The following is a 25,269-nucleotide window of genomic DNA, read 5'->3' as shown; positions in this document are numbered from 1 at the left end:
TTTTTAACTGATAGAATGACAATGACCTTTGGGCATTGTTCTAAACCAAACCTTTAAATGCACATGGAAGGAAAAGAATGAAGTCAAAATGAAAATATTTTGGCTTGTATTTAATTTATGAAAACTTGTTCAAGGGAATACATATACACAAAATATACACTCAGCAAACTGAACATTTAGAGCTTCTTTACATTTGGCCTGTTTCTCTAGCCTAGAAGTCAGAACCAGGCCACCACCAGCTCTCGGAGAAAAGCCCCTGATCACCATGCACAGGTGACAGGGCTGTGCTTCCCTAACCTATGCTTTCCATTCTGTACAAAAGCCTGTGAGTGGGCTCATGCACTTGCCAATTATGGAGGTTATAACATTCTGCCTTGTACAAAGAAAAGGGGAGACATTTGGCTATTGATTTTTTTAAATATTTATTTTTATTTATGCATACACAAAATGGGGTGTAGGCCAGAGGTACAGGGGTGAGATGATTCACCAGAGACAGAGTGGGGAGCATTACAAGTGGATCTGCTGAGATACACTGCTGAGGGGAGCAGAGGGCGAGACAGGAGAGGTCTGCTGCACCATGTGGGTTAGCTCCCTGGCCAGGGATCAAACTCACGCAACAGTGGCTGGCAATAGCTTGTTAACACTGAGACTTTAACCCCTGTGCCACCAGGGAGGCCCCTGGCTATTGATTTTATTTAATAAATTCTTTAAAATCTGACATGTATAATTTCAAAAACACTGAAGAATAATCTGTTCTAGTTACCTGAGACTTTTAAAATAATGGGCACCAGTATATTTTTGCATTAAATGGGGATCTATGACTCTGTATCCCACTATAAAAGTTTTCTTTACATCGATAAAAAGATAAAGTGAAAGGAGAAAAAACTATGAATGTGAAACTGAGGGATACCACAAATGTGGTTAGTGAAATGTCAAAGATAGAAGCAAGATGGAGGGAAATAGCATGGTTCTAAAGAAAGTTCTATAATCAGCTTCTGAGAACATGAAATTTAGTGTTGCTGGGGTTGTACATATCATAATGAAGAGTGGACCAGCTTATAATTCTTTCCTCTTCAAAATTCACATACATCAGTATGGGAAGTGTTTCATAATACGTCAAGTCTCATTAGAAAATCAGTCAGTAAGCAAATGAACTTCATAAAAATTCCTCGACAATAATATTTCAGCCCAATTGGTATTTATTCTGCATAGTGAAAAAAAAAAAAAAGAAAAAACATAATACTTCTTTACGTCCTTCTTAACCTAGAAACATACCTACTAAAAGAGGTACTATGTAAAAATCCATGTCCTGTTGTGTGCATTCACTTTGTAATAATGTCTTTTTCAAATTCAAACATACTATAGCTTTAAAGAAATGGATGATTTGGCATCCAAGCTCTTTCTAATCTCTAGTAACATTTTTGAAATTGTTCAATGTTGCATACACCCTCGTCTTCTAAAAGCTCAAAAAAAAAAGTTCAGAGAAAATGATGCTGAACCCAAACTCCCAAACTCAAATACCTAAATAAGTCAAATATTTTAAAGCTGATTTGCATCTTTGTGCAAATTTGCATCTTTGTGTCTGTGTGCATGTAACACATTACAAATTTAACCGCATGACCATCCAAAACTGTTATGAAAGCTGATTGTTGTCCAAACTCTTCAAATTCAACAATGCCATCATTTTTCCTGATACAACCCCAAATAGTCAAACATACCAGAAGTGCAGAATCAATGTGACCATTTCTCTTTCTTTGGCAATAATGTCTACTTCTCAACTGCTTAACAGATAAGTGCAACCTGGCCTCTTCCCAAAGCAGATGTGATGAACTCCTATGAGTAATGTATTGAACGAATGGGCCCTAAGGGGCTCACTCTGAAAAAGAGAAATATCTGAGGTCATTCCCAACCCTAATTTACCAACTCTGACTTGAAAAAGGTCTCGTGAAGACAAAGGCGCACTTTCATGCTTCATGCTGCTCATGCTATAATGCACCATAGATCTAAATCAAAAGAAAATTAGAAAAGGATTTTCCAGGAAACATTTTAAAACCCAACTCAAACCAAAGGTCTGATTTTAGTCTTTGATGAAAAGATGTCACCCAAACATTTATTTTTCATTCCTAGTTCTGGGAAAAGGCTTCTGATGACCAAAATAGTTTCTGTCCAACCTAGTTCCTATTTGGTGCACAAGGTTTTTTCAGGTTATTTCGATTCTGCTTTTGTGGGATCAGTGGGGATTGTTGTCTCCGTATGTGCTGCTTGCTCCCCAGAATGTATGATGTTTCCTTTGGTCTTCATAAGTATCCGAGTTGGGCAGGACAGGCAAACCCTTTCCATTTCACTACTAAATGCTCAAGTCCAGAACTTGATTTTTTTTTATGCAAAAGCACCAAAAGAGGTATGACTGCTAATTTGCTAATGAATCTATTGATTTGAACATAAAAACAATATAGCTCACAGAAGCTATTCCCTTTTGCATTTGGCCACATTAATCTAGACCAAACCGGGAATTCACTTGCACATGATGGCCACACACCTGCCTGTCATTTGTTTCAGACTAACTAATATCTAACTGGCCCTCACTAAGAAACATTTTCTGGTGGACAAGAGAAAAGGATTTAAAAACCCACAGGTGCCATAAGACTGACACTAGAGAACAAGATATTAGAATCTTTTAAAGCCCAGAGGAGGAAAAATATTCCCAAGCCAAGTTACAAGGAAATGTACGTAATATTTGTATTAGCTTTATGATTTTAAACATAAGACGTGAAATAGCCAAACCCACTTATGTTTTCCTATATGGCACATGAATGTAAATGACTATACTATATAAACAATAACTGCATGATTAAAGAGCTCTATACTTATACTCAATTCCTCTTTATGATGACGGCTTTAAATCTACCAAAAGAGTTTCGTCATCCTCTACTTTCACCTGAGGTTTAAAAGTAACTTTTAGAGGCTCTGGGGTGGGGATGTCCCCGCCTTCCTGCGTAGGACACACCGCTTTGGGCTCCTCGTGGTCTGTTTCACTGGGCTCATCAGTACAGAACTCGCTGATGGGACCCAGAGACGCACTCCTGGCAAGGATGTCCACGCCCATCTCCCTGACTGCTTCTGGACCTTCGGTCACAGTTCGGTCTTTACCTTTCCGAAGGCTACGAATCTTAAAAGCTTCCCTTGAGGGAGCTGCATTAGAAATAGATTTCTTAAATCTTTCCCCTGACTGTTTCAGCCTCTCCCCTGACTGTTTCAACCTCTCCCCTGACTGTTTCAGCCTTTCCCCTGACTGCCTTAGTCTTTCCCTCCTCTCCGGGGTCACTATTCTAGTTCTGATTCTGTTCACTTTCTTGTCTAAATTCTGCCGTGTCTTCTGCATGTTTTCCTTGGAAAATGCCTTTTTGATATTATCAATATGCTCCTTGCCTGACTTTCTAAGTTTGTCAGATCTGCTTTCTTCAACATAATATTCTTCATCCGAAGACAGTTCGATTGGAGGATCAAAGATATCTTCATCCTCTTCTTGATCCTCACTTAGATTTTTATCTTTAACAATAGATAGGGATGTTGGACACTGAATCTTCTCCTGAAGGAAAGAAAAAGAAAAAGCATGTTAGAAATCAGCTGTTTTACCTTCTGGTCATGCCTTTTAAGTCTCACCCGTGGAATGTTTATCCTCTGCCTGCTCCTTAAATGCTGGTGTTTCTCAGGGTTTCTCTCTCCCTGGCCCTTTTTTCTTCTTCATCTCCCAAGCTCATCCTGAGCAACCTTATCTATTCCTATGCGTTCAGGTTTAATTGCAAGCAAACACACCTATTTTACCTTTGCCTTGTCCCTTTCTCCTAAGAAGCAACATTTCTAAATGATGAACAGGCCACCTAGATGTAGCACAGGTATCTCAAACTTAACACAGACATACTCAAGGCCCATCCATCACCATCAGCTACATCTTATCCTATTATCCAGGTGCCACCCAGATAGAATCTCAAATATTTCCTCTATTTTTCATCCATCCTTTTTATCACCAATCACTGTTAATACTGCCGTTTAGGGCCTCACTGGTGGCGCAGCGGGTTGAGCGGAGCACTGTGAAGCTGTCCGCAGCCTCTGCAGCATGGGTTCAATTCCCAGCAGGCCAGGGAGAAACCCACATGGTGCGGCAGACCTCTCCTGCCTTGCCTGCTGCTCCCCTCAGCAGTGTCTTTGGTCCATCTGCCTGTTCTGCTCCCTGCTCTGTCTCTGGTGCATTCTCTCACTCTCCTGCACTTCTGACATGTACCCCAGTTCTTGTATAAATGAATAAAATCTAAAAAAAAAAATGCCATTTAACGACTCCTTTTATTCTTTCCTCCCAATCCAGTCATCTCAGGCCTGAATTTGTACAAAACCTCTACCTGCAATCACTTAGGTATCCCCTAAGAAATATTTCTAAAGCATAGCTCTAATCACAGCCTTCTTGCTTTAAAACTTTTGAGTTCATATACTCAAAGCTTAGAGTTCAAATTTTTTAGTATGATTAGAAAGCTCTTCAGTTTAAACTAAACTTACTTTCCTATTTCTCCAGCCCAGCAACACAAAACTACCCCCAATTCCTCATACTTAAAAATCTCATCCCTCCTTGCTTTTGTAAATGTGATTCTTGCCACTGAAAATATCCCTTCACCTCTTGAATTCTGTGAACAAAATTTTTTTTAAAGAATCAATTCAAATGTTTCAACTTCCCCAAGAGACTAAATTCTGTCTCTAATTTACACCAAAATGACATGTACATATCTATATTTAGAACATTTATCACAGTTTGAATTGGATTGCAACTCTACTCATATATTTATATCTTATCTGTCTTATCATACAGACATATATCTCCCCGAGACTTTCACCAGATGATAGAGTACATGAAAGCAGACATGTGTTTTATTTATTTTAGGCTCCATCTATTAGAATGTCTTATACATAGTAGGTATAACTCAATAAATGACTGTTAGATGAAATAAGAGCTTATGCCTTCCTTCATCAAATAGTTACTAAGCACCTACCATACACCAGTCAATGTTCTAGGAATTGAGAACCTCCTGTGAAGAATATAAAGAGATTCTATTCTTAGAAATGAGGATTTAAATATATAGCATATTGGATGGCAGTAAGAGCTAAGGTGAAAAATAAAGCAGGAAAGGCAAATATACAGTGACTGGTGAGGACACTTAGAAAGGCCTCACTAATAAGGTGACATCCTAGCGTAAACCTGAGAGCAATGTATATAGCTGAAGAGGAGGAGAAACAGCAAGGAGGGCAGTGTAGCAGGACAGAGTGATCAGGGAGCAAGAGGAGAAGGTAAGTGAGCAGGAGGGGAGGGCGCATCACATAAGGTAGTGGCTCTATTCTGAGTATTACAGGAAGCCTTTGAAAAGTTTTGAGGAGAAAACACAACAAAGCAAAAACAGACAATTATAAACCAGAGACATCCTGTAGGGGAGGAGGCGGGAGAGGGATCAGAGGGAGGTAGGGAGGAGCACAGGGGACTGAGGTGATGGTGCACAGGTGCATTGGTGAGGGAAACTCTATGGGGACTACCCCTGAGGGGTGGGGGGAAGCAAATATTGTTTAAAAATGAACAAGGATGTAAAAAATATTAAAAAGTAATAAAAAAAAGTTTTGAGAATAGTCACATGATTTGACCTATGTTGTAAAAGGATCACACTGTTGAAAATAGGCGAGAGGGCAAGATAGGAAGCAGAAAGAGCGGTGTGAGACCACTGACGTAAGGCAGAGATGGTCCAGGGTGTTGGCAGAGGTGGTGGGAAGAAGTGGTCTGATTCCCTATACACTTAGGTAGGAGGCAACAGGATTTGTTGTCCAATTTGGGTGTGATCTATTAGAGAGTGTCAAGGATGACTCCAAAATACAGGCATAAACAACTGAAGCACAGATTTGCCATTAACTCAGATAGGGAAGTGAGAGGGAAAACGCTGAGGGGAAAGGAAGGCATCTGGACATCCAAGCAGAAATGCTGAGTATGTAGCTGCATGTGTAAGACTGGAATTTAGGAGAAAGATCTAGACTGGACTAGAGAAATTTAGGAGTCAGAAATGAAAAATCATGAGGCCAGATGAAAAAGATCACCAAGATGCTGAGAAAATGGTCTATACTTCATTATTCAAAACTCCTTGGGATCAAGAGAGCTTCAAAATTCTGTATATTTTGGATTTGGGAATGTGTAATATATTATAAAACATTTCCAGTGAGATTCTGGGAAGAAATATTCTTGCGGCAAAAAAATATAAATATTCTTTCTAAGGTGAGATGAAGACTTGTACAAAACACCCTTGTGCTAGTTCAAGTCAGGTTTGGCCACCTGAGTTTAGGTGAAGTCTAGGTCTTGCTGTCACATGAATTATGAAAAAGCCATATTTTCTGAAATGTCTGGATCTTGATGTTAATAGATAAGTGAATTTTGGACCTGGATAAATAAGAAGAAGAAAGAGATAAGGAAGAACCAAGATGGAGAAATATCAGCCAATGAAGCAAAAGGAAATCCATGAAAGAACGGTATTCCCAGAGGCAAAGGGGAAAGAAGCTCCAAAAAGAGAGGAAGGGACCAACTATGCCAAATATATCAAAAGGATAAGAGTGAAAATGCATTTGGGAACATGGCAGATACTGGTGCCCTTAAGAACCAGCCTAGAAATACAGCCACCAAAGCAACCCAACTCTCTACAGGTTATTTCCAAAACTACATAAGCAAAACATTAAAGCTCATGAGATTTTCAACTGAACCCAGGAGTTAAAATGTCTGAAAGAAACTGCTCCACCTACTTGAGATCCAGATTACACATGTCAGTCCAAAAAATGTAATAAATATATAAGAAATACACTGACATATATTCTAAAATCTATCAGCCTGAGTGTCAAGAAGGGATCCCTGAAATTTTATTTTTGTGGATACTTTAAAGTTAAATTTGTTGGCTACATGATTGGAGAGTGTGGGAGCTAAAAAAAGGCAGGATGGGTGTCTCATAACTCTCTGATGAATCAGTTAGAAGGAGCATAATTGTTCCTTTCCTGACACCTGCTCCAGGGAGTTGCTTCAGCAACACCAAGTGGGTTGGTATGGCCTGAGAAGGTACAATTAGAAAAGGAAGGAGCCAAAGAATAATCACTGCTTGGTAGTAGGAAAACCGTCACAATCCTGCTATGAAGAAACAGACAGAGTTTAATTCAGGATCACATAATCTTCTTCAATTGCACAACAAATCATACAAAATCAGGCTTAAGAACAAAAGAGAGACACAGTCAGGGGTATGAACTTGTTATGTGGATCTATTTGTCACAACTCCTCTGGGTCAGCGATACCATGAGTTAATGGTAAACACACCATAATAATAATTGCAGGTATTACAGGGCTGAACTGAATACCAAATATAACTATTATGTATCTTTTCATGTAAAGTTCAGGTAAAAAGATGATCTTCTGTTACAAAATGAGTAATAGTATGGTTTAAAGTGGCCTTGACTGACAAAGTAACCAGGGAAATCTTGAATAGATAGAAGTCTGAGACTCACTATTAGGGAGTAGCCAAGTATCTCATTTGGTAGCCACACGCAAGTGATTAGAGAACAAAATTGTTACAAAATATGGTAAAACTCTTGATGAGAGGGTTATTAAGTTGAAAATATGTTCAAAGAGAAACCACAATTGTATGAGAAATAGCAGATAATTTGTTTTTAATGTCCAATGTCCAGGATTAGGTGAAAGCTCAGTCATACACAATTGCAGGTGATAAAATACCAATAATGACTGCTATCAAAAGATAAAACCTGGAAAATGTTTTGAGAAAAAAAAACACAAATGGAAGTAAATTACACTGTGGCTGAATTTCCTTGCTTGAAATTAGTTTTAGGAGAAGCGACAATCTCAACATAACCATTTAGACACTAATTACAAGAATGAATTATAAGAGTGAATTTTAACTGCTTAGAACAACCATGTGAATATTATTCTAACAGCTAATCAATCATCACCAATGGATTTGATCCATTGGTATTTGCCTTTATCTTTTTTCAACAATCTCTCCCATTCTAAAAGATAGCAACTGTTTATTGACAAACCACTGCTTACTCTGAAAAACAATTTCACAGAAATTATATCTGTGAAATTATATCCTACTATAGGATATAATTTATCTTCAAAGCATTATATCCCATAAGGAAATATATCTGATCTAAACTAGATTCTCTTAGTTGCTTTTCCACACCCTCTTCTATTTTTTTAAGATTTATTTTTATTTATTTATTTTTTAAATGAATAGCTGTCTTTTTTTTTTTAAAGATTTATTCATTTATACAAGAACTGGGGTACAGGCCAGATGCGCAGGAGGGTAAGAGGATTCACAGAGACAGAGTGGGGAACAGAGCAGGCAGACTGACGAAATACATTGCTGAGGGGAGCAGCAGGCGAGACAGGAGGGATCTGCCGCACTATGCGGCATTCTCGCCAGCCAGCTGGGATCGAACCCTCGCTGCAGAGGCTGTGGACAGCTTCACAGTGCGGCACTCAATCTCCTGCGCCACCAGGGAGGCCCTATTTTTATTTATTTATCATACTAGAACTGGGGTGTAGGCCAGAGGTGCAGGGGTGACAGGATTCACCAGAGACCGGGTGGGGAGCAGAACAGGTGGATCTACTGAAATACACTGCTGAGGGGAGCAGTGGGAGAAACAGGAGAGGTCTGTTTCACCATGTGGATTAGCTCCCTGTCTGGGGATTGAACTCATGTTGTAGTGGCTGGCGATAGCTTGATAGTGCTGAGACTTAACCCTTTATACCACCATGGAGGCCCCATATTCTCTTCTATTAGTTACCTCAAAAAAAGGGAAAAGCTAGAAAAGTGTCAGGGGATTACACATATGAATATAGAAACATCCTAACTTAAAAAAAAAATACTATGTCAATAGACAAGAGTTAATTAGAACATTTCAGAAACTTCTCGGCTCTAGCCAAATCTTGAATGATATCTATCCACTCTGCACAAAGGTTCTCAAGAGAAATGCTGGATATCAAGAATGCCCCATGCAAGTAGAGGGTGAGATATACTCACTATTGCTAATGGCCTTGGAAAGTGAATGGAAGGAGGGATACTATATTTTCCAATACCAAATCTAGATCCCCATTACATACACTAGCTCTGAGACTGGCCTCTGAGAATAAGATGCTAATTTTTCCCCCAAACTTTCAAATCTGGAGAAGGGTGTTCCAGGGAAATCATACAGGATTTCAGGTGGTATAGTCCAAACTGTCTACCTTGGAAACAGAAAACTCTTCTCACTCCCTTCTCTATTCTTCTTCCTAAGTGACTAACAGGCTATTAAAAACATCCAAAATACCACTTTGCCATCCCAGTGCAACTTTATCAGTCAATACCAGGCTACAGAGAACTGACTAATGTGCAAAGAATGTTGTGGGGAGCGAGAACCCACATCCCTGTGTTCCCTGTTTCATTTCCTTTCGCTTTCATTCTAGGTTTTTTTACCTATGGATCTAGATTTTTTTCCCCCCTGTGCATATGGGCAACCATCCATTTATAAAGTACAGTGTGATAACAATGAAATCCCTGCACACATTCCTGATTTCATGCTTAGAACCAATTGACAAATTTGGGGAATGAAAGGTGTGTGAAGTTTTAGAATTCTTAACATATACTACCAAAACCGCCCTCCAAAACTTTTGTGCAAATTAATACTCCTACTAGCAAAAGATGAAAGTGTTTGTTTTTCCTACCTTTAATCTCTAAGTATATTTTAGTAACTAGCTACAAATATTTAATAGTAGAATTCTACTCATTTATTTTGTCTTTTGTGGAGTTGTTTGATAGTGTGACTTTCCTGTTTATTACCATGGAAGGAGATTTCAACTTTTTTTTGTTTAATTGCAAGAGTTTTAAAGCAGATTACAGATATCATATATTTGCCATGGATATGTTCCTATTTCAAAAAATTTGAGTGTTAGGTGCAGAGCAATATAGGAACTTAAGTTCAAACACAATTCCCTAACATAAATTGTTATATTAAATCACTGAGTAAAAAAACTCTGTAATCAAATAAAAGGCCTCACGTCTGTATATTTATAACAATATGAAAAATAAGAGCAATTGCCTAAACATTAAAAAAGTTTTCTTATTACTGTGACTTACATATTACTAATATCCAATGTCTAACTATATTTTCAGAAGCTTACATTTTATTATTTAGGGCTTTTCCAGGCTCTCTATAAGAAGGGGGGAACCACATTTTGGAGTTAATGGGTCTCAATTTCTTTAACAAAGAAGTATTTAAAATGAGAAGATTACTCTTAGGTCTCTTCTAGTTCTAAAATTTTCAGTCTATAAAACAGCATCATGCTAACATGAGCACTATGGCAAAAGAGCCTTATCAATAACAAATTTTAAAGGCAAGAAAGAGCCTCAGCTATGATCCATAGTTTACGTGACATGAAATGGTTGAGAAGCTCTGAATAATGACATCCGTAAACATAGAAATGAAGAGGACCTGTTGGCAATTAAAGGATGCAAGGGATTGCAGCAATCAAACTAAACCCAAGTATAAACTTACCTGGAATATGACCACACGGAATTTGTTTTTCTTCAGTATTTCCTCTTGCTTGGTTTCAACTTTTTTAACCTGGACTTGTTGCTTCTCCACACGGGCCTTCATCTCTCTAATATGAGCGCTGACCTTTCGGGTTTTCTCAAACAACTTGTTAATGACATAGCCAGTATTACTATGTGACTGTGAAAACTTCAAGAGGTCAATCTGGACGGATTTTATGGCATTTTCCATGTGTCTGTGTCTCTCCTCTATTCTCTTCTGGCTTGCCTGAACGCTATCCACGATGGCGGCCACTTTGTCCAGCACAGTCACAATGGTGAGAGCAGCATCTTGGTCTTCATCTTCTGAAATATTCGACAGGCGATTCTGGTGGATTTTATCAGCATTTGAGGCAGACCCATTATGTTCCATTTTGTTTCTCAATGAAAGATGTTCTGCCACAGTCAAATCTGGCACTCAGAGCAAAAGGTTAGCTTGGTAATGGGCAATGGTGTTGTTTAAAGGGTTGAAAACCTCACCCCTGGAGACTAGTCAAATATTTATAACTATAAATACCCATACATGACTGTTCTGCAATATGAACCCTTGCAAAGCACTGGGTACTGTTCCAAACATGCTTGCTGACTGACTAAGGAACTCAAATAAGATTGTGTGGGAGGAGAGGAAAGCTTTTTAAAAAGAAAAAACTTCACTAAAGCCACCATGTTACTAATATTAAGCCCTAGAAGCCAAATGAACAAAAGACCAAACTCCAAATGTTGGATGAAAGGCAAGCCTTTAGGTAATTAATTACAAGCAGCATTGGCAGAAGCATAGAGGAGTTCTGAATCTGCTTTTTCTATTAATTTAACATATTAAATGTACCGAGAGGTCAGTATCAAAGAACGAAGTAAATAAACACACCAAAGCCAAGGCCATATAGGGAAAACATTATATTATAACATGCTTTTTCAAACCAAATATTAAAATTAATATTTAATTTTGAAGATATTCTTAAATTCTACATGCATACTTCTAAATATCTAAACTACATGTTAAACAGCTGAATACATTCTATTCATACTTCTGATCTTTAAACACCAACAATCTATTAATATAGCTATTACTACAGGACAAATTTGGATAGAGGTCTCAATTTTTAGTTCACTTTAAGAGCACCAATCATTAACAATCATTTTTGCATTTTATTCACAAACACTAATACAATTTGTTATTTATGTTAAAACAAATATTTTCTTTAAAAATGAATGTGTATTAAAGTAGTTAACTTAGAGAATAGGCTTTATTCCAATCTGCTTGTTAAACAGACTATTTCCACAATATCTAAATCTACCTTTCAGTGATCTGATCCATCACTGCTACCAGAAACTTTTTGAATTATCAGAATTCTTTTTTTCAGAGAGGAATAATCAAATTTCAGTCCATACATTTTATAAATAGTTTATATCTAACACACACAGCTTTACAATTCATGCGATAGGCAGTGTCTAAAAAATCAGTTACTAAATTCAAAAACATTTAAGTGTCTATTTAAACACAGTGTCTTCTAGATTTTTATTTTTTTCGTAAGAAAAGTAATCTGTAAACATCTTTACCTTTAGTTCATGCTTAGTCATTTGCTGTGTTCATTGTGGAAGAAGTGGGTATGACTTTATAACCATTTGTGAAGTGGTCCATCTTTGCAAAAATATTACATTCCATGGGTAAAGAACAAGTCTTATAGTTACCATGTGGTACAAATTTGTGAAATCAATTTCTGTATTTAAAAACATAAAACAAAGACTACTAAAGAGTCCAAAACTGTTGTAGCTGAATATTCTAAATACAAGCCAACAGTACTACACTAAAAATGTCCAAAAATAAGGCCTCTGAAATAAACGTTTCCATTCTTTAAAAAAAGACATAATAAATGTATCTCACATGGTCAGTGTACATATAAAAGTCATCCGTCTAAACCATTCTGGATGACGTATCTGAAGTAAAATGACCTAGGTTTTGCTTCTGTCGTCGGCCTCTGTTGTTTTTAGGACATTTTCTGTTGAGTAAAAAAAGGAAAGAAAAATATTATTTGGCTTGGATATTTCAAGTTTCTAAGTAATACACATCTCACACATAAAGCCATACTGCATGTCATCACATGAAAGGGAAACAGGATGCTATTTGATACAGGACAAGGTGAGGAACAACATGTCAGACTGTTATCTTCCCTGCAAAGCTGGGAGGCGAGGGTTAGATGTAAGATGCAGCTGTTGACACCAGCAAAACTCTTTCTCAGGGTCTTCCTGCTGCATATGCACCCCTTAGAAGAATCCCCATTTTCCTCTATCCTGGCACCTCCCCAACCTCCACAATTCATAACATATAAACCAGTGACAGTCGAAAGGATCTTGGACTATATAATTTCTGTGAGCATTAAAACACCCTCCCAAAATGAATCAGGAAGAAGTAAGCTTATCAGACTCAAAAAGAAGTCATTCTACATCCTGCTTGGGCAAACCACAGAACCCAATAAAGAACTGACATGCTGAAAAAAAAGGAGTATCCTTCACCCCATTCTCATTTCAGCACATATTTCTCCATGGAGGTATATATACCTCACTACCGTAACTGCTCTTATGCTTGCCCACTAAAATGCAAACTTAGAAGCTCTTACTATGCACGAGGAGGAAAGAGACTTAGAGAAATCATGAATTTTGAGTTTGGGCTTTGCTAATAACTAGCTGTGCAACTTCCACTTTCTTCTATGCAAAACATAAAATTAAGCATTGAACCATCCCCTAAAGTCTCTGCCAGTAAGGCATATTATAACCTAATGAAAAGAAAGTCTTATAACAATGAATACCCCACTCTAAAGCTCCACATTTTAATTCCATTTCACAGAGCACTAGTAGTTTGTTTTGACTTAAAAATCTGGACAAAACTTCTATTTTAGTTGTTTTCACATATTTTATCTCACTAATCCTCATGAAAACACTGTGAACCATCCCCATTTCATAAACAATGAAACTTTCAAGGCCCATCTACCCTTTTTAACTATTACTAATTCATCATGACATTGGAAAAGTTGCCACTTGAAGGAACCATAGTTTTTCATCTATAAAATAAGGGAGGGGGGCAGCCAGGAAGATGTTTGAGGTGCCTGACAATTTGTTATGTAAGTCCAAAAATGTAAAAAAGATTCCAAGTGTGAAAGAGGAAAATTTTACTCATGCAATCTTGATAAGCAGGTTAGTGGTGACATCCTTTTAAAGGAAGATTCATCCCAAGGAGCAGCGGCCATGGGAAGTGAACCGCTATCCCACAATGACTGTGTGGGAGAGCCACTCCTGAAAAATTCTATGGAGATAAGTCCAAATACATAGTTATAATAGTCTACAGCATAGCAACACACAAGGGGTGAAAATATCACAATAAAAGACAGGTATCAAGAAGAAATCTGTAGCAAATTCAAGATGACCCTTTAGAAAGGGAGGCAGTGAACAATAAAGACGCGTGAAAACACAATTAAACCTGGACTCTGATGTCTACATGTCTGTGAAGGTTGCAAATGAACTTCAGGTATAAACTGGAGGATACTAGAGAAAATTGCCTGCCACGTCATTTAATTTAGTAATTGAGGATTATAGCACAAAGAACTGAAGCACAGAGCTGGACAAAAATAGGGATTACGATTCATAAAAGGGTTTCTCTCTATGACCTTGGGAAAGGCATTTCCCACCTCAGGGTTTCAGTTTCTTCACTTCTCCAGAATGAAGGGGTTGAACTCAAAGTGCTTCCTGCCGACTCTAACAGCCTTTGATCTTCTTAAAGACCACCAGGTCTCAAAACCATTCCTTATCTTTATCTTATTTATTTCCTTTACTTAACAAATCACTGATTACTCCACTACTGCTTTCCTCTGATAATGCCCTAAATGATCTGCCCCAACCTCATATTTTCCCTCCTCTAATGAATTATGCATTTGATGTTCAGATAAATGCTTTTTATTTATTTTTTTTAAAGATTTATTGATTGATTGATTGATACATACATACATACAAGCACTGGGTACAGTCAGAAGCGCGGGAGGGTGAGAGAATTCACCAGAGCCAGAGCGGGGAGCAGAACAAGCAGAAGGACTGAAGTACACTGCTGAGGGGAGCAGCAGGCGGCAGGAGAGGTCTGCGCGCCATGTGGGACCCTCCTCCAGTGGCCGGGGAGCAGCCGGGGAGCGAACCGGCGCTGTAGAGGCTGCGGGCAGCTTCGCAACCCAGCGCTCAACCGCTGCGCCACCGGGGAGGCCCAGATAAATGCTTTTTAAAATGGTTTATACCGGGCCTCCTTGGTGGCTCAAGGGGTTAAGCACAGCACTATGAAGCAATCTGCAGCCTCTGCAGCATGAATTCGATCCCCAGTGGGCCAGGGAGCTACCCACATGGCACAGCAGACCTTTCCTGTCTCCACCGCTGCTCCCCTCAGCAGTGTGTTTCAGTCAGTCTGCTTGTTCTGTTCCCAGCTCTGTCTCTGGTGAGTCCTCTCACCCCCCCCCCCCCGCATATCTCTGGCCTGTACCTCAGCTCTTGCATGCATAAATAAATAAATCCTTTTAAAAAAATGGTTTATACCAAGTTCCATGCTCAAAAACCCTGAACTGCTAGAAAAATCAAGTTAACCTGTTCCCACATGATAGTCATGCTTGGCATGACACAACTTGGACCCTCCTCTGCAGGGTTCAGTGTAAAGAGGAATGATTTAGGAATCAGGGAGCAGTGAATACAAATCAGGGGCTTCCAAACATTGATAGGCAAATTGCCTACCTTTGAGCCTACATTAAATGGCCATAGGCAGCCCTGCTGTTACATGTGTTTTCTCTTTTTCTGCTGTCATGACTTTTTATAACATTATGTCCCTTTAATCTGCCCAATTTTATATTCAGTAGAATTGCCTAAGGGTGGATCATCTGTATTATGGAATAAAGTCCACTGACGTTAGCCCCTAAATTTTATGAAAAATATGTCACTCAGAGAACATTTTTTATAATTTCTACACTTTTCATTTCAGTTCCAGATGGCTAAGATAACTGAAGGCCTGGCTTCTATCCAGACCTTGTATAGAAAAGCCATAAACCCATCATGGCCTGCCAATATCTGTAGGTGATATGAGCCAATACTCTGTCTAGAATATAGCAAAGAAGTATAGAGATGATGTTTGTGGCACTTATGAATCAAACCTTAGCCTTAGGGGAGATAAGAAAGAGCAAGCAGGAAGACAGTAGACAGAAGACAGAGGAATAAAGACAATATGAACTTGATTTGCTCTGATTTTCTCAGTCCCAGTTCAGCTACAACATATATTTCCATTAAACTCAAAAAACACCCCGTTTATGCCAGTTCAACTCCAAATATGCCCTTGAATTTATGACAAATGGTTTCAGTGGTGATAGAAAACATTAAAGTTTATTACTTATTACTATAACCCAGCAAATGAAGCAATGTTAAGACAATGATAAAATAAGAAAAGCAGTTTTCTTTAACTTCTAATTTCCTCCTTCCTTCCTAATATTTATTATGGATTAAAATACATTCTAAGTGCACGTAAAATCCTGAAGTTTCCCAGGGCTTATAAAATTTCTGCCCTGAATTTCCCAGGGCTTATAAAATGGCTCTTTTGTAACAGGTGCAGACCATTGTAAACATTGTTATCCTTACTGTCTGGGAATACAGTGCTCAAAGATGGGACACAGTGCTAAGATGCCTAAATTTCTTTATTCATTGACTATTCTCATGCGCCTCCTGCTTGTAGCCCAGAACATACCCCTACCTTCAGGAATAAGCCCTTGCCCAAATTTTAAAGAGAGGGAAAGGTCAGACTCACATGGAAACCTCAGGGAGTTGATCCTAGAGTTTATTTTTCCTAATAGATGGATAGACATAAAACCCCTATTATTTTGAGTATACTTCAAGGATTTTCTTTATTAGCTATCCCCTCTAATTTAAAGCTGTTATTTTCTTATGTCATGACTTACCTTGTTATGCACATGACAATTGCTACTATAATGGCAATCTGTACAGCTCCAATAATAGCTGCAATAAGAACATGAGTGAGCTTCTGCCTACTTGGCACTACATAGAGGATACTAAAGTCTGTCTTTTCACATTGCTGTCCAGTATAACCAGACTCACACCTGAAAGGGAGGAAAAAATTTCTATGAGTATTATAAATCTCAGTAATTACAGGTTTTTAACTCAAAATATACAATAGGATGATAATATTTAAAAAGAACAAAAAAGGAGGTGTTCTCCCTCCATCCGAGGAAAAAACTTGACAGCTCCATTTCACATAGTGTTCCTTTCACCTATTTTGATATCCCATTAATTTTAAAATTGTTAAATAATCTTTACCACTTTCACTTAAAAATAAATACATAATAGTCTACTTAGAGGTCATACTATAACTTATACATTCCTTGTTCTAAAATGTATCAGCTATTTCCTAAGTTTCACAATTATAAATTAGGTGTGGTGAACATCTTGGTAAGTGTGCAGTTTCCTATACTTAGTGTTATTCCTTACATTCCCTTATATTTGGAAATGGGATTACTGACTAATGTATATAAACATTTACAGTTCTTTGAACACAGCACCAAATTACACTGAAAACACTTTTCAGTGTACATGATAAAATGACACGATGCAGAGGGGAGATGAAAATAAGTCATTAATGACACAAATAGAGCCAAGCAGTCAAATAGGTGTTAATGTTAGAATTTATCTGAATGCCAATTAAAATTAAATAAAAATGCAACAACATAAGTTGATAATAACTTGACTGGGAGAAGCATGTAAGATATTTAACAGCAAATTCACATTCCTGAAGTGTACAAATCACCCTGTCTGTAGCTGGAACTGACTAATAAAATACCTGTAGTGTAAAGATATTGGATTCATTAAAGTCCCGCACTTCGTTAAAAAAACAAGTTTTAATAAAGCACATATAACAACAACAACAAAGAAACCTGGGAGCAGGGAAACACTGAAGCCAGGGGTGACGTGAGTCCACCAATCCTGCTGCTCCCTAGACACCTGGAGCAGGTTCCATACTGGGCTGTAAGCTTCTTAGCAGACAAGAAACAAAGTAGTAAGGTAGATATATAGATCACAGAATAGAAATGAGAGCCTAGAAATAAATCCACACATCTATGGTGAACAGTTTTTTCATAAAGGCACCTAGACAATTCAATGAAAAATGACAGTCTCTTCAGCAAATGGTGCTGAGAGAACTGGACATACGCATATAAAAGAACAAAGCTGGGAGTCTTGCTGACCACATACACAAAACTAACTCAAAATGGATCACAGATCTAAATGTAACAGCTAAAACTATAAAAGGAGTAAAAGTCGGGGGGAAAGGAGCAGATGATCATGACCTTAGATTACACAATGATTTCTTAGAGCTGACACTGAAAGCATAGGCAACAACAACCACAATGATAAACTGGACTAACTAAAAAAATCCTTGGCACTTAAGAAAGTGAAAGGATATTCCACAGGAGAAAAAATTTGCCAATTATACATTTCTAGAATATATAAAGAACGATTATAACTCACTAACAAAAAGATACAAAACAATTACAAAATGGGCAAAAGATCTGAATAGACATTTCTACAAACAGGATATACAAATGGCCAACAAGCACATGAAAAGATGCTCAACATCACTAATCATCATGGAAATGCATATCAAAACCACAAGAAGATACCACTTCACACTCATTAGGATAGCTAGAATCAAAAATTCAGATAATAGCAAATGCAGGAAATACTTAGGGAATGTAAAATAGTAATATTACTCTGGAAAGACAGCCTTCAAGTCCTCAAAATTTTAAAGACAAAGTTACCACTTGGCCCAGCAACTGCACACTTACCATTTATCCAGGTAAAATTAAAACATGCATCCATACAAAAACCGGCAAACAACTGTTTGTGACATTAATCATAATAGGCAAAAAATGGAAACAATTCAAATATTCATCACCTTGTAAGTGGACTGTTATCCATTCAATGGAATATTATTCAGTTATAAAAGAAAAAGTACTGACACATTCTATAACATGCATAGACCTTGACAACAGTATTATAAGTGAATGAATCTAGACATAGAGGATCACATATTACATGAGTCCACTGCAATGAAATGTCCAGGATAGACATTTATAGCGACAGAAAATTTATAGAGACAGAAAATAGGTTAGGAATTGTCTAGAGCTGAGGAGAATGATAAGATTTAGGAATAAGAGCAAAAGGGCTCTTAGGCTAATAAAATGTTCTAAAGCTGTTTGTGGTCATGACTGCACAACTCTACGACTAGATTAAAAACCATTGGGTAAAAAAAAAAAAAAAGAACGTAAAAGAAAGTGAGAAGATCATTGACACAAAATACAATCTCCATAAAATTACAATAACAGCTGTTCAAAAGAACTATAGTTGCTATTGTTATTACATTCAGGGGAATTTTATATCTCATTGATCCTCATTTGAAAAGGGCACCCTCTGAAATAGAGAACATGTTCAACAATATAGGTACAATAAATTCAATAATATAATGAAATCTCATAGGATTTTTAAAGCAATGTCTTACATGGTAGACTAATGGCCAAGAGTCAAAGCTCAGTAAAATAAGAAAAGTCCCACAGGAACGCTAACAATGTCCTAGATATGCATCTCTCTGACAGTTAATACCAAGATTAAAATCAGAATACCAAAATGTATAGGTCATGTACTGTTCAGGCAATCCTTGGATATTATTTTCGGCAACTGATTTTGGGTTATGCTCTAGAATCTTAACTCCTAGATTATTACTTCAGTCACTGATTAAAGAAAATCCAAGCATTTGGTTCTCTACCTTCAGGGTGAAATGCTTTGTGAAGTCTCAAATCACTGTGGGTATATCTACATTATATTTTGTTTGTTGTCAGTCTCTTCTACTAGATTGTATGTTTGTTTTCTGAAAGGAAGATCTTAGATCCCTATCATAATTTTGAGACCCAGTGCCAGGTAAAATTTGGTACAGTTAGCAATAAATAAATTAGTGGTAGGAGAATGCTAGAAGATCTAATAAGAGGACGGAAGTTAAAGGTGTTTCCTCCCTGCCAGTTTACTGTTTACTGCACCCACCTACTAGTGGAAATGTATGTGACATTATGGCCTGATTCTTGTAGACAATATAAACAAAACAAGGTGGTCAACTGCTTCTGAGGTATTAAAGTGTGCCGGAAAGTTTCTTTAGCATTAATAAATATCCCTGGTCTGGAGAAGATGGAAAAGTTGATAATCATCACATCATTCAAAAAATATTTACTAATTAGTCATTGGTACAGGACCTATGTTAGGCCCTGGGAAGACAGTGTTAACAAAACGGAGTCTGGAACCTAATAGAGCTAATAGTCTAAAAATATCAATAGAGAATTATTAACTATGCACTGTGCTAAGTACTTGAAATACATTATTTAATTTTAACAACACTGGCAGACAGGTACTCTTATAATTTTAGAAATGAGGAAAACAAGTCTTAGAAATTTTAGGCAACCTTTAAAGGGCATAACCAATAATTGCCCAATCAGGTGTATCTCATCCCAAAGACTTAACCACTACACCTGTCAACCCTCTTATCGTCAATTAGTAAAACACAGCAGAGTGACCTGGTGCCACTTCATCACCAGGACATCATCCTCTCCTATCCCTCCCTATCATCCTTAGTACTTTGATCAAGACATGAATACACTGTGGGATCAATGAGGAATCCAGTGTATGATTTTATTTTAAAACTGGTACATTCTCTTTTACATACTTGTATTTTTAAAATGTTAAGGATAGGCCCCGGGTAGCCTAGCTCCTTCAAAAACAAGGACTTTCAATGAGGCAAAAGCCTAAACCTTAACAAAGATTTTGCCATGAATGGTTGATAGTGTTCTGCATTGTTTTGCTTTGAGTTTTAGGCAAAAGAAGAGGGAGAAGAAAGAACCAGGAGAAGGGAGCTAAAAGAGTGAAGGGACCAAGAGACCTCATTTCTAATAGCTTTCTTTTATTTCTTTCAGAGAAAGCTTCACTGGCTTCCAAGCTGACAGAACAAAAGGAAAAAACAGTATTTCTCCTTGCTTTGATGTTTCAACTAAGAAAGGAAAAAGGGATCCTGGCAATCTTGCAGGTGGGAAGTGGGAGCAGAATGATAGCAATGTAAAACCCTGCCTTGTCTAAGGACAAGTTTCAGCTAACTAGACCGACCTAAAGCAGGGGATGAGCTCCAAACAGCAGTGTTGTATGCACACAGGCACAGAACAGCAAAAAGCACTAAGATCATTAGGTTGAGTATTGGAAAATGAGATCGAGTTTTGTCTCAGCTCTATTTCTAAATTTCTAACAGCTGATGTGAACAAGTCACATACCTCTCTGAATCAGACAGCTGATGATTTGCACATGTTCCATTTCCACCTCTCACTCCACACCTGGTTCTATATCCCCACCCCCTTATTTTTAGAAATCTATTTTAAGATTTATCTCATTTGAGCTAGATGTCCTCTCTTTTTTAATACACCTACTTTAGTCCTTCAATCACTTCGTGACAGATTCAATCACTTCATGACAGACCAAAACAGTACCTAGAAAATGGCATGTTTATCTTTATATTAAAATATATATGGGCCTCCCTGGTGGCACAAGGGGTTAAGAAGCAACCTACGAAGCCATCCGCAGCCACTGCAGCATGAGTTCGATCCTCGGCCAGGGAGCAACCTGCAAGGTGACTTGCCCGCTGCTCCCCTCAGCAGTGTATTTCACTCAATCCACCTGTTCTGCTCCCCACTCTGTCTCTGGTGAATCCTCTCACCCCCCACACCTCTGTCCTGTACTCCAGTTTTTGTATGAATAAATAAATCAATCTTTGGAAAAAACATAAAAAATAAAATAAAATATATATAACATTATATATATATTTTTTTAAAGATTTATTTATTTATTTATACAAGCACTGGGTACAGTCAGAAGCACGGGAGGGTGAAAGAATTCACCAGAGAAAAGCTGAAAGCAATTCCATTAAGATCTGGAACAAGACAAGGATGTCCACTCTCACCACTGCTTTTCAATATAATACTGGAAGTCCTAGCCAGGGCAATAAGACAAGAGAAAGACATCCAAGGAATCCAAATAGGAAAAGAAGAAGTCAAACTATCACTATTTGCAGACGATATGATATTATACATAGAGAACCCCAAAAACTCCACAGAAAAGCTAATTCAACTCATCAATCAGTTCAGTAAAGTGGCAGGATACAAAATCAACATGCAAAAGTCAGTAGCCTTCCTATACACAAACAATAAATCTGAAGAAGAAGAAATAAAAAAAACCATCCTTTTGTTATTGAAACAAAAAAATCAAATATTTGGGAATAAATCTAACAAAAGAGACAAAGGACCTATACAAAGAAAACTATAAAACACTGTTAAAAGAAATAGAAGAAGACACAAAGAAATGGAGAGACATCCCCTGCTCGTGGATTGGAAGAATAAACATTATTAAAATGGCCATCCTTCCAAAAGCAATATACAGATTCAATGCTATTCCAATCAAAATTTCAATGTCATTCTTCAAAGAAATAGAACAATTATTGATGAAATTCATATGGAATCACAAAAAACCCCGAATAGCCAAAGCTCTCCTGAAAAAAAAAGAAGGGAATGGAGGCATTACACTCCCAGACTTCAAACTATACTACAAAGCCATAATCATCAAAACTGCATGGTATTGGAACAAGAACAGACATACAGACCAATGGAATCGAATAGAAAATCCAGAAATAAATCCACAGATTTATGGTCAACTAATCTTTGACAAAGGAGCAAAGACTATGCATTGGAGCAAAGAAAGTTTGTTCAATAAATGGTGCTGGGAAAACTGGGTCGCTACATGCAAAAGAATGAAGCTTGACCACTACCTCACACCATACACAAAAATCAACTCAAAATGGATTAAAGAACTAGACATAAGACCTGAAACCATAAAATATATAGAAGGAAATATAGGCGAAACACTACGTGATCTGCACATCAAAGACATCTTTACAGACACATCACCCAAAGCAGTGATAGTGAAGGCAAAGATAAACAGCTGGGACTACATCAAATTAAAGAGCTTCTGCACAGCAAAAGAGACAATAACAAAAACAAAGAGAAACCCCACCAACTGGGAGAACATTTTTGCACCCAACACTAATGATAAAGGACTGATCACAAAAATCTGCAAAGAGCTGATGAGACTCAGCAACAACAAAGAAAATAATCCAGTCAAAAAATGGGCAGAAGAGCTAAAAAGAAACTTCTCTGAAGAGGAAATGCAAATGGCCAACAGGCATATGAAAAAATGTTCAACATCACTTGCCATCAGGGAAATGCAAATCAAAACTACCATGAGATACCATCTTACACCAGTGAGAATGGCACATATTAAAAAAACTAGCAACAACAAATGCTGGCGAGGGTGTGGAGAAAAAGGAACTCTTCTGCACTGTTGGTGGGAGTGCAAACTGGTCCAACCACTGTGGTGAGCTGTGTGGAGATTTCTGGACCTACTAAACATAGAGCTTCCATATGATCCAGCAATTCCACTCCTAGGTATTTACCCAAAGGACACAGAAACATCAATTCCAAAGAACACCTGCACCCCTATGTTTATAGCAGCACTGTTTACAATAGCTAAGCTTTGGAAACAACCCAAATGCCCAAAAATAGTTGACTGGATCAAGAAGATGTGGTACATATATACCATGGAATATTACTCAGCATTCAAAAAAGATAAACACATGCAATTTGCAGCAACATGGATGGCGCTGGAAGGGATCATGCTCAGCGAAATAAGCCAAAAAGAAAAAGAAAAATACCGGATGGTCTCACTCATAGCAGGAATCTAGAAAACTTAAATAAGGGACCAGGAAAATGAATAACTATAAGAAAGTGAAAATCAAAATCAACAAAAAACTATGAACCAGAGACACTTTTAGGGGGGCGGGGGCGGGAGGGGAGGGATTGGGGTCAGAATGGGGGGGGCTGCAATTTTATGGGGAATATAACAATAAAATTTATTAAAAAAAAAAAAAACAAAGTGCAAAAAAGAAATTTTCGAGTACACCTAAAAAAAAAAAAAAAAAAAAAAAAAAAAAGAATTCACCAGAGCCAGAGCAGGGAACAGAACAGGCAGACCAACGAAATACACTGCTGAGGGGAGCAGCGGGCGAGACAAGAGAGGTATGTCACGCCATGTGGGACCCTCGCCAGCGGCCAGGGATTGAGCCGGCACTGCAGAGGCTGCGGGCAGCTTCGCAGCCCAGCGCTCAACCGCTGCGCCACCAGGGGAGGCCCTATAACATATTAAAAATGTTAAGCCTGTACTCTCAAAATCCTAATATATTTGTTTTCACATATCACTTCCCAATGTTTTCCAAATGATGCTACCAGTTTATTTTTCAATCAACTGCAAATAAACACTACTTTCTGGTAATAGTCCACATTTCATGAACTTCTATACAGCAATGAACCACTAATAGAAAACATTTCTCACCTCTCCTCTGGAGCTAATGACTTACCTACAAGAAGCCTTCTGAGTAGAATATATGAATTCACATTTTCCATGGATGCAGTAACCATTGAGGTTTTCAGGGCAAGGCATGTGGTTTCCCATATAAACATCTTCTCCCTGATCACTAGCATCTTAAAAGAACATAAATCATGTCACTGAATAGTAAAAAAGCAAATTGAAAAAATATGGACTTTTCAAGGTTCTGAGACGGCAAATAAATTCACCCCTTACTGGGTAATTTGGAAAGGAAATGTATTAGATAGGGGGTTGGATAAGAATCAAGGTTCCAGTGTGCCACAAACACAGCAAGTAGACTGCTTAAATTCAAAGCATATAAAAAGATTTGCAGGATGTGACCACTATGAGCTACTGTTGTTCAAAAACCTGCCAAAGAAAAGTAAACATTTTTGCTAAAGAAACAAATGCCACTTCTAGAAGAAAGCTCACCTCTGTGACAAAGAGATGGCATATAAGGCATTGGCTTTTGAAGAACTGATTTACTCTAATCATTCACCTGGGGGCTATGAAATTGAGGCCAGAGAACACTGGAATGGCAGAGAGCATGTTATGGCATTCTGAAATTTAAGAGTGAAAGGTTTTTTGGGGGATGAAAACTATAAAGCATACTGATTTTTTTTCCCCAAATGAAAATAGCTTTGTAATTCTTCTTATATAATTTTTCTAGGTATGTAATTTTTCTTAATATATGCTATAGTGAAAATTTTTCATACAATAGAGAATTTTTTTAAAATTTTAAATCACATACGATCTCTCTCCAAAGAGAATCAAAACATGGTTTGATGAACATCTTTTCAGACTTGAGTATATTGATTTGAACTGAACTGAGCTGAAGTGAAGAAAATGCAAGTGTGGTAAGTAATTCCATTATCAGAAATAAAGAAGGAAAGACAGTCTTCAAAGTCAATCATATTCATTCATATATACTCTCATAAATTCAAATACACACTCATCCACATAACTTGAAATAGATTTTTATATGTCTTTTTCTGGCATATACACTAATACATTAATTCTCAGCTCTTTAGACTGAGAGCTCCTCCAA

General features: G+C 37.7%; 2 protein-coding genes across 3 annotated transcripts in view; both read right to left on the bottom strand.

Moving 5' to 3' along the window:
• Positions 1-1,882: 1,882 nt before the first annotated feature.
• CAVIN4 (caveolae associated protein 4) lies at positions 1,883-11,016 on the bottom strand. The gene is made up of 2 exons (XM_037494874.2): positions 10,609-11,016; positions 1,883-3,589 (listed from the first exon to the last, which is right to left on the bottom strand). The coding sequence occupies exons 1-2, from the start codon at positions 11,014-11,016 to the stop codon at positions 2,885-2,887; spliced, it is 1,113 nt and encodes a 370-aa protein (XP_037350771.1). The 3' UTR covers positions 1,883-2,884.
• Positions 11,017-11,524: 508 nt separating this feature from the next.
• The window catches only part of TMEFF1 (transmembrane protein with EGF like and two follistatin like domains 1), a 77,690-nt gene continuing 63,945 nt past the window's right edge, over positions 11,525-25,269 (bottom strand). Inside the window, exons 8-11 of one of the 2 annotated variants that reach the window (XM_054689622.1) lie at positions 24,214-24,337; positions 16,610-16,768; positions 12,526-12,640; positions 11,525-12,361 (exon numbers count right to left, since the gene is read on the bottom strand). In XM_054689622.1, coding sequence (XP_054545597.1) covers positions 12,556-12,640; positions 16,610-16,768; positions 24,214-24,337 — 368 coding nt within the window. In that variant the 3' untranslated portion in view covers positions 11,525-12,361; positions 12,526-12,555. Of the gene's footprint in view, positions 12,641-16,609; positions 16,769-24,213; positions 24,338-25,269 lie in introns of both variants that reach the window. The other variant, XM_037494873.2, reaches the window with a different exon arrangement.

This window comes from Talpa occidentalis, unplaced genomic scaffold, assembly GCF_014898055.3.
Source record: "Talpa occidentalis isolate TD23 unplaced genomic scaffold, MPIMG_talOcc4v2.1 talOcc4.7, whole genome shotgun sequence".
Classification (NCBI taxonomy): Eukaryota; Metazoa; Chordata; class Mammalia; order Eulipotyphla; family Talpidae; genus Talpa; species Talpa occidentalis.
Note: the sequence above shows the minus strand (reverse complement) of the source record. Positions and strands in the feature narration are given on the sequence as shown.

What these genes read in the sequence shown, in the direction of transcription:
- CAVIN4 (XM_037494874.2), bottom strand. Translation starts at nt 11,016, where the DNA reads ATGGAACATAATGGGTCTGCCTCAAATGCTGATAAAATCCACCAGAAT. An exon ending in TCCGTGTGGTCATATTCCAG is followed by an intron (nt 3,590 to 10,608) that starts GTAAGTTTATAC and finishes TCTTTCCTTCAG; the next exon opens with GAGAAGATTCAGTGTCCAAC.